Source organism: Macrobrachium rosenbergii, chromosome 9 (genome assembly GCF_040412425.1).
Source record: "Macrobrachium rosenbergii isolate ZJJX-2024 chromosome 9, ASM4041242v1, whole genome shotgun sequence".
Lineage (NCBI taxonomy): Eukaryota > Metazoa > Arthropoda > Malacostraca > Decapoda > Palaemonidae > Macrobrachium > Macrobrachium rosenbergii.
In genome coordinates, this window is record NC_089749.1 from 8,857,662 (window position 1) to 8,868,302 (window position 10,641).

Here is a 10,641-nt window from a genome sequence, read left to right on the forward strand (position 1 = left end):
CGATTCGACCAAGGCACGCGTAACTGAGATTACCTGATGAACTTGTAGGCCTATCGTTTCAAACCTCCGAAACTGACATGAGAGTCCATATGTATGGATTATATGTAATGTCATATTTGGAAAATATAGTACAAGATCATATTTCAACAGTATTTAAAGAGGGCCTACTCCAAGTAGGCCTAAGAACAATCAGAATTTGCATAAGAGAAATGTAGGAGAGACTTTGATATAGGCGCCAACTGAGCTTTCAAAGTATTAAGTATTGGTCTAAAGCTTACTCTATTCCCTCTTTAAAAGGCATAAACATCTAACTTCTCTCTCTCTCTCTCTCTCTCTCTCTCTCTCTCTCTCTCTCTCTCTCTCTCTCTCTCTCTCTCTCTCTGGGCCGAAGTTGGACAAAGAAAAAAAGATATTATTCAAAAATACTTTCATGGCTGAAGATATAATATTCCTCTTCAAAAGAAAGCATAAAACATTTAACCTCTCTCTCTCTCTCTCTCTCTCTCTCTCTCTCTCTCTCTCTCTCTCTCTCTCTCTCTCTCTCTCTCTCTCTCTCTCTCTCTCGGGCTTGAGAAGTTGGACAAAGAAAAAAAGATATTATTCAAAATACTTTCATGGCTGAAGACATAATATTCCCTCTTCAAAAAGAAAGCATAAACATTTAACCTCTCTCTCTCTCTCTCTCTCTCTCTCTCTCTCTCTCTCTCTCTCTCTCTCTCATTAAACACCAGCAGCAATTTAGGCCGAATATTACTAAAGCGGTTTTGTGTGCTGCTCTTGTCCGTATGCAAATACGCTCCGTGTTAGGCGTCATTCTCCTTCCGAGTTGCAGGACAAGAAGAAGAAGAAGAAAAAGAAGAAGTTAACGAGAGAGATAACGAGATAACGAGATAACAACTCTCGTCTGACATTAAAAAAGATGGTCTTGATAAGACTCGTTAAGCTTACGTAGGGACGGTGAATAGAGAGAGAGCTACAGACACGAGACATAAAGACGGATTTCGAAGTTAGGGTCGTAATCAATCAGTTTAACTTTAACCTGACATTTCTTCTAATATACCTTTTTTACAAAGGGTTTCAAGTGGGATTCGAACCTCAAAGAAGGGTAGAAATCTATTTCAGTTCTTACGTACGATAATCTGTCGCATTCAGATGTATTTTACTAGAGCTGAAATAGACGCATCCTCGCCATCTTGGTATAGGCCTAATGTTTTAGGGCGTTTTCTTACCGGATGCTGTATCCAGGATATAAAATACAGCAGACGAGAGATATAGCCTACGTTATGTCTCCTCCGATCCTGGAAGCAAATGGAGAGAGAGAGAGAGCTGTAATCTAAATTAAATCTCTGTATACTTTTCTTCATGGCTGATCGAGTTGAGTCTAGACATCCGCACCAAAGCACTTGTTCCCTTTAACACTTTACCAAACTAACGGGCAATAAGACCTAAAAAATCATTTATATTTAAAATTTTCGGAGAATTTAATGTCAAAATAAGCATATTCTAGAGCGCTATAGCTCCAAAATATTCTTTGAGATCATTCTAAGAGTTTTTTTCGTAGATCTATCAATCGTTCGAACGTTCACTCGAGATTTCACACGAGCTACCCACTCAACAATTGACTTTTCTTCAACATAACTTTAAACAGACTATAGAAAACTAAAAAAAAAAAAACTTATATTATTAAGGCCTAGCTATAGAGGGTCAGCAATAACTATAGAACGAATATAGGGTGAAACTGAAGACTTACCGCCTCGCCCCTCTGTTTCGGTAACTAGCAGCTTACGTGCAAGATGGGCGCCATGTTTATTACCAGCCCCTTGGGGATGAGCGTAAAAATATGAAGACAGTAAATATCATAAACAGAAGCAAAAGGCTTAAAAATAAACAACAACAAAAAGCAAAAAATGGTAAATATCATCAACGTAAACAAAAGCCTTAATCATAAACAAAAAACAAACGCAAAACGGCGTTTATAAATCTTACGGTCGACGATCGGCGGGAACCAGGCCGCGGTAGTTGTGTTCAGTCTTACCTTTTCGTTTATGTTTATGCCTTTTGTTTTTTTATTATGATATATTAACATTCTTTTGTTTATGTTTTTTAAGTTGTTCCACAAGGAGCTGGTACTGAACACGGCTCCCATTTTATATTAACAGTTACCGGACCAGAGGGAGGCGATAGTAGACTTTAGTTTTACCAAACGGAAAATGATGTCGTCTGTGTGGGCGCCATATTGGAACCGCTGGAAGTGACTATGTGCTTAGTGTTCCCTGTGATTTGTTACGCTCATTATCTTCACAATGGTTATGCTGTGCCGCTTTTAACTGCAGAAATGGACGCAGGAACTCTTCGAGAGAAGATGGAATAACAACGGAAAGGTGAGAAAAGTATATATTGAAGTTCATAGACGCAATTCTCGTCTTTCAGACATGTTACTCCAAATCAAAAAGGACGTCTCTTGTATTTTGTCAGTCAGTCATAATTCCTAGCAGCAGGTAGGCCTTTAGGATAATGTCTATTTAATCAATTTGTCAATTTTAGACATAAGAAGGCAGCGTTAGAGATGTTTACCAAAAGACACTTCATGTTTTCTGAATTAGTATTTCAGGACGATGTGAACAAACCGTAAAAAATGTCATATTATTCGATTCAGGGTCAAAAATAGTTGTATTTTGTTACATTCTCTACAAATTCTTTTTCAATTTACGTTTCCATCAAACGCTATGCCTCAGATTCGTGGTATCCCAAAAAAATGAAGTTTGGTAGCTTAGGCCTAAGCCTAGGCTACAACTACCTCAAAGTACTCTTTTGGGAAGATGCGATATCATTTAAACCTTAATCTAAGTACGACTTGATTTCGAATATATAAAAATATCTTCACAATGGTAGAACTTATCGAATCATCATGCCAAGGGAAAAAAAATTAGCCTCTAAGAACGACAACGAGGGAAAAGAATCTCGGTAAAGTGAACTCTAGGCCTATGTTTAGGCTAGGCTGGTATTTTATTGTCATTCTTTTAAGAATAATGTTATTCCAGATGTCAAAATTACTTTATTATTGTGGTAATTAATTAATAATTCTCTTCAAATATCGTTCTAAAGCCTTAGAATAGAGAGAAATGACGTTGCTAGCCTTTCCTTTAGCCGGCATGTTTACAAGATTCTCTCCAGTATTTGAGATATATGTAAATTAGACCAAAATTCTTCATTTTATCGAAAATAGTCCTTAGAAAAATATTTCTGGATGTATTGTACAATAATGATTATTTTTCCAGTAATAAGATAACGCATTTTTGTAATAACTAAACAGAAAGCAGATATATATATATATATATATATATATATATATATATATATATATATATATATATATATATATATATATATAATATATATATATATATATATATATATATAAGAAAATTGGATGGAAACTCATATTAGGCCTAAGTACATAGTACTACTTACACAGCGCGGGTGGACCTTAGTACCATATCGTACAGATATTTATAACATATCCTAAAGATATTTATGTAACATTTCCTAAAGATATTTGCAACATTCCTAAAGATATTTACAACATTCCCGAAAGATATTCACGAACAATGAAACCCCACAACAACAAAAAAGATAAAAATCCTACTCTAAGCGATTCCTTATGCCCCACCGACATTTGTTCACCCTATAGTACCATAAACCTAGTGTCACCATTCGCCTTATTTTTTCCTTTTATTTTTCTTTTGTTTATCTTTTTTGTTTCTAAGATTCTTCTTCTTCTCCCAAACGTGTCCTCAGTTACTGGCGCCTTTACCCTGTCACTTACACTTGGTCAAAGTTTGCTCTTTCCGTCGGCGGGAAACTCCTTCAAATACAACAAAACTCTCTCTCTCTCTCTCTCTCTCTCTCTCTCTCTCTCTCTCTCTCTCTCTCTCTCTCTCTCTCTCTCTCTCTCTCTCTATCTTTATTCCTTTGTACCCTACGAGAGAGAGAGAGAGAGAAGGTATTCAATGTACAGAGATATAGAGACATGAACATTTAAGAGAACAGAGTTTTATATATATATATATATATATATATATATATATATATATATATATATATATATATATATATATATATATAAAAGGTAGTCTATATTAAAATTAAAATCAAATAATAAAAACCGATAGTTAAAAAAAAAAATTACTGAAATACTTGGTATACTACCTCCAAAAGACATCCATCTTTCTTGCTAAGTCATTTATCTCTCTCTCTCTCTCTCTCTCTCTCTCTCTCTCTCTCTCTCTCTCTCTCTCTCTCTCTCTCTCTCTCGAAGTGCGTAGTACTATACACTGAAAACCATCAAATCGACTTAGAAGTGAAACTTGCGATAATTGTGTTCCTTTTTGGTAACAAATAATAAAAAAAGGAAGAAGAAGAATAGGTGTGAGATCTCTCTCTCTCTCTCTCTCTCTCTCTCTCTCTCTCTCTCTCTCTCTCTCGGTGCATAGTACTACACACTGAAAACCGTCAAATCGACCTAGAAGTAAGACTTGCGGTAATTGTGTTCATTTTTCGTAGCAAATAATAAAAAAAAAGGGAAGAAGAAGAATAAGTGTCAGATCTCTCGGAAGGGAAAACGAGGCCCGAACATCATGTTTTTAGAGGCTGACCCGACACTCAGGGGAACTTTCTCCGCCACCTTTTACGTCTTCTTCTGCATGAATAATATCCCCTCCCCCTCTCCCCTCCTTTCCCCAACCCCCTTTTTCCCCCCGCCAGGCGAAAGTAAAGGAAAGAAAGGAAAAGTGAAAGGACAGAAGGGGATATAATGCCATTCCTGTAAGACGAAAGGAGAGAGAATGGGAAGCAAATTTCGTTTTTCAGGAAGAAGAAAATGATGGTGTTATTGTTACGTTTCTTCTTCTTCTTCTTCTCTTCTTCTTCTTCTTCTTCTTCTTCTTCTTCTTCTTCTGTGCGTCGCTTTATGGGAATCCGGAGAGAAGCTCAGCTTAATTGAACGTTTTTCTAAGTTTTGTGGCGTCACATCTAGATTATAGACGCATGCTTCTCCATTAAGCTTGTCGAAGTTTTTAAGCGTTCTGTCGTCACACCTAGATCGTGGACACTAGCGCCTGACAACCTAGACCATGTGTCTATAAACCAGATCTAGACCATGTGTCTGTAAACTAGATCTAGACCATGTGTCTGTAAACCAGATCTAGACCATGCGTCTGCAAACCAGATCTAGACCAAGTGTGTCTATAAACCAGATCTAGACCAAGTGTGTCTATAAACCAGATCTAGACCATGTGTCTGTAAACCAGGTCTAGACCATGTGTCTGCAAACCAGATCTAGACCAAGTGTGTCTATAAACCAGATCTAGACCATGTGTCTGTGAACCAGATCTAGACCAAGTATCTATAAACCAGATCTAGACTATGTGTCTATAAACCAGATCTAGACCATGTGTCTATAAACCATATCTAGACCATGTGACTATAAACCACATCTAGTTCATGTGTCTGTAAACCAGAGCTAGACCATGTGTCTGTAAACCAGATCTAGACCATGTGTCTATAAACCACATCTAGACCATGTGTCTGTAAACCATGTCTAGACCATGTGTCTATAAACCAGATCTAGACCATGTGTCTATAAACCATGTCTAGACCATGTGTCTGTAAACCATGTCTAGACCATGTGTCTGTAAACTATATCTAGACCATGTGTTTATAAACCAGATCTAGACCATGTGTCTATAAACCAGAAGATCTAAATCATGTTTCTATAAACCAGATCTAGACCATGTGCCTGTAAACCATATCTAGACCATGTGTCTATAAACCAGATCTAGACCATACGTCTAACAACCAGATCTTCCCGAACATAGAGACATTTCATATCACGGTATACAAGAACACGTAAGACCCTATGTGTACCATAGCTTTATACTTTCTCTCTTACTTCTTTCTTCCTTCCATCCTTCCATCCTTCCATCCTTCCTTCCTTCCTTCCTTGCTGAAATTGGGAATTGCAATCTTTAACCCGAACTCCTGAGATATTGAAGTCGGTGGCGATACAAACCGAACGGGACAAAGACCTCCCCCTTTTCCCGGTTAGGGATGCAGACTTGATTTTTCGCGTGAATAATAAATACCTATTCGCTCGCTGCACAAGTCACATATCATGGCTCTTAGTTTGTTCCCGGGAAGAAGAAGGGAAGGAGAGAGAGAAAAGAGAGAGAGGGTCCATGATCAAGAATATATCACATAATAGTATATAATTGTGAGGTAACCTTTAGCTCTTTCGGAGAAAGACGAAGAAGAATAAGAAGAGAGAGAGTGAGGGTATCCATGATCGAGAATATATCCCATAATAGTATTTAAATGTCTGGTAGCTCTATACTGATCTGGAGCCAGCCGTAATCTTTAATATAAAAAAGGTCAATATGAAATTAGTTACCTTCTCCTTCTCGCTCTTCTTCTTCTTCTTCTTCTTCTTCTTCTTCTTCTTCTTCTTCTTCTTCTTCTTCTTCTTTTGGCATCATTCTCACTGCAAAAAGAATAAAAACAATTAAGCAAGGGAGTAAAAATCCATTGTTCATATAATAAAACCTCATAATATGACTGAATATATATTATATATATTGTTTATTTGTTATGCTTCATTATATTTGTTTACGGTTCGAGTCTTTAGAATCAGATAAAGATTTATTTTCTCTCCAGCGAAAAATTTGCTTTGAAATGACCAAGTGATTCAACGTTGCCTGGAAAACTAGACCTACCCACAGGGATGCGTCTAAACACCTTCGCCATTGTTTATATTATATTTGTTTAAGCTCTATTGTATTTGTTTATGGTTAGATAGAGATCTTTGCTAAAACTGTACTTATTTCCTCTCCAGCGAAAGTTTTCATTCAAAGCTGCCTTAGAAAAACTAGACCTACCCACGGGAATGAGTCTAATCGTCCTAACCATTCATTCGCACCAATCCAAATCTTCTGCCTCTCTTCTCTCATATTCCCACTCTTCGGTTTCTCTCTCCGTTCTTTTATTTTCCCCCTCTCTCTTTCTCTCTGTCTCTCGTGTCCCCAGCCTCAACCCGGAGAAAGACAAAAGCGAAAGGAAGGGCGGGGGGGGAGGAAAAACACCCAGGGGAGACGGGTCAGCATCTGCAATTCAGATGTGGCTGCTCGTTTTCCCTTCCCTCCTCCCCCAGTTGTGCGACGGACGCCCAGCCACCTAGAAAATAGAAACTTCGATTTGTTGTTGTCGTTATTGCTGCTTTGTTTTGCTTCTTTTTTTTTTTTTTGGTTAGGTTAAAAGGCGGTTACGTGCTGAAACGCAACATACAGGATCTTGCTCCTACTGTAGCAGGCCTGTAAGTGATGTTCCTTATTCGTTGGAGCGGGAAAAATAGGAAAATTGCTAGATATGAAAATCAGAATGCCAGACGCCTCCCGAGGGTTGGAACCATTTTGATACCTTAGGGTACCCTAATGAAAAAAAAGCTGATAGCAGCTTTTCCTGCTTTCGTCTGAGGCTAGATGTATAGGAAACAAGAAGAATGACGAGATGAATAGGAGAATCAGAGAAAGGAAACGTTTGGAGGGGCGAAGGTTTAACTGCAGGTGTCAGTGGACGCTGTTGCCATGTCTGTATCGGCCTATTGCATTTTATTTTTCTATTTATTGTTACTGTGATCTTTGTATTGGTGATGCTTGTGCTTGAGTTTGTGTCGGTGTTTGTACGTTTGTAAGCGCTGTATTTTTTTCTGTCTAGCGTGAAAACAGGCCTACATCTTTTAAACTAGGCATGGTGAAGCTGGTTGCAGCTTAGGTAGTTCGAGTTGGGTGGTTGGTTCGTCTATCTTGTAAGCTTCTCCAGTCAGCTGTACCTGTCACGCTCTGCAAAGACTGTCTTGACTTTGGTGCTGACTGTCGTTTACATTTGAACCATCCCTGTGGCTCAAATGAACATTATCGTGTATAGAGACTCAGAAATGATCAACGGACTCTTCTTAGAACCTATATTTGAATGGTAGGCCTAAGTTTCACTGCAGATTGTATTTGCTTTGATGCTGACTGTTATGTTTACATTTGAACCATCTCTGTGGCTCAACTGAATATTATCATATGTAGCTAGAGCTTCAGAAATTATCAACATACAACTGAGAACTTACATTTGAATGGTAGGCCTAACCTACACTACAGACACTATTTGCTTTGATGATGTCTGTTATGTTTACAATTGAACCATTTCTGTGGCTAAAGTGAATAATACCTTATGTAGTAAAAGCTTCAGAAATTATCATCATACCTCAGAGAACTTACATTTGAATGGTAGGCCTAACCTACGCTACAGACTATTTGCTTTGACGCTGTCTGTTATGTTTACATTTGAACTATCTCTGAGGCTCAAGTGAATTAATATGTAGTAAAAGCTTCAGAAATTATTAACATACTTCAGAGAACTTACATTTGAATGGTAGGCCTATTTATTTCACGAGCTTTTGAATTCACCACTCATCTCTGAAAGCTGTAGTCTGGTCATGAATTCTTCAGAGTAATTTGACATTTTTATTATGATGATTTCAAAAACAAAAATACGTTGCCTCGTCACGCCTAATTATTTATGATAATAAGTTGAAAGTCGACACGATTTTAAATCATAGTTTACTGTACATAACGGGACGCGAAAGCAAAGAAAAACTACATCACATGGAAAATAAGATATAGGATAACTTCCTCTCTCTCTCTGTCTCTCTCTCTCTCTCTCTCTCTCTCTCTCTCTCATGTAAACCTTAAATCAAACTTTATTGTAGATAACAGGACAAAGAAAAACTAAATCACGTGGAAAATAAAATATAGAGTAGCTCTCTCTCTCTCTCTCTCTCTCTCTCTCTCTCTCTCTCTCTCTCTCTCTCTCTCTCTCTCTCTCGACCAAAACAGAGAACCCCCAAGTAAAGAAAAAGAGAGAGAGAGTGACAAATATTAGACCGAGTCTTGTCGCATTTGAAGGCTGATTCCCACAAGAAGGGGAAAACTTTCACAAATCAAAGACTCGTGGAGACTATGATACAAATTTAGAAAGAAAACGGGAAAAATAGAAAACGGGAAGAAGCCAACCAGGATGAAGATGGGAATGAGGAAAGATTCGCTTTTGTTTTGACTCTGGTATAAGGTCTTTGTGGCTAATGTTTTTATTATATTATTATGATGCCTAAAATTGTAAGGATTTTTTATGAAGTCTATATTACCTTTCTCTTGTCATGATTTTATTTTTGTTTCACTTATTTATGACAAACCTTTTTTTGAAGGGCAACATATACTGTATATATATATATATATATATATATATATATATATATATATATATATATATATATGTATGTCTTATATATATATATTATATCTTGTATATATACAGTATATTATATAAATTTGTATATAAATATATATATATATATATATATATATATATATATATATATATATATATATATATATATATATATATATATATATATATATATATATATATATAATATATATATATATATATATATATATATAGAGAGAGAGAGAGAGAGAGAGAGAAATAAGCCTGCATTTATCTTACGTGTAATTAAAATTTGAAAGTCAAAATCTGAAGTCTATATTGTGTCAAGATCTCTAAGCTTGGTTTATTTAGGAACATTAATCATCCCTAAAATATTCATGAATTAGTTTGCACTTATGTATGTATGTACTCGTATGTATGTATCATAAAAAATCACGTACAGCCCACCTACGCACACAGAAGATCTCCTCTATCATGGTTGTCAATTACTACATCAAAAGAGATTTTAGATGAGCTCAGAAAATCTCTGGGTAGCTTTCTATGAAGAGGGTAAAGTTGCTTACCTTTTCATCTCTAATGAAGATTTATTCTCTCTCTCTCTCTCTCTCTCTCTCTCTCTCTCTCTCTCTCTCTCGTACGCACAAATGTCAGCAAACTTGTACACTTCTCTCTCTTTTTCTTTTCGAAAGCATCTCTCTCTCTCTCTCTCTCTCTCTCTCTCTCTCTCTCTCTCTCTCTCTCTCTCTCTCTCTCTCTCTCTCTCTCATACGTACGCACAAATGTCAGCAAACACACTTGTACACACCTTCCCTCTTCTTTTCGAAAGTCTCTCTCTCTCTCTCTCTCTCTCTCTCTCTCTCTCTCTCTCTCTCTCTCTCTCTCTCTCTCTCTCTCTCTCTGTTACGTACACGCAAATGTCAACAAACCTATACTCTTTCTCTACTTCTCTTTCTTCTTTTCAGAAGTATTTCTTCTCCCACAAATGTAAACAAACCTGTACTCTTCTTCTTCCTCCTCTTTTCAGAAGTATTTCTAGCCCCTAAAAGAATCTTCTTCTTCTTCTTCTTCTTCTTCTCCTCCTTAACTCTCGAATCGAGAAAGCTAAAGCTTGCTTCCTCCTCCTCCTCCTCCTCCTCCTCCTCCTCCTCCTCCTCCTCCTCCTCCTCCTCCCTCCTCCTCCTCCTCCTCACCCAAGTCCTCACGACGATTTCCTTCTAACTCTTGGCCGAGAGCAAACTTTCGGTGATCTGGCCTTTGCCAATCAGTGTCTTCATTTAAACTTACAGAACACTGAGTGACTTCCTGCTTCGGCAT

At 37.3% G+C, this 10,641-nt stretch overlaps 1 protein-coding gene across 1 annotated transcript in view; it reads right to left on the reverse strand.

Moving 5' to 3' along the window:
* Window positions 1–10,641, reverse strand: part of LOC136842161 (acidic leucine-rich nuclear phosphoprotein 32 family member E-like) — an 18,012-nt gene extending 7,371 nt beyond the window's left edge. Inside the window, exons 1-3 of the mRNA XM_067109522.1 lie at window positions 10,440–10,641; window positions 6,449–6,538; window positions 2,798–2,808 (exon numbers count right to left, since the gene is read on the reverse strand). Of these exons, the coding sequence (XP_066965623.1) occupies window positions 2,798–2,808; window positions 6,449–6,538; window positions 10,440–10,641 (303 nt within the window). The remainder of the gene's footprint in view (window positions 1–2,797; window positions 2,809–6,448; window positions 6,539–10,439) is intronic.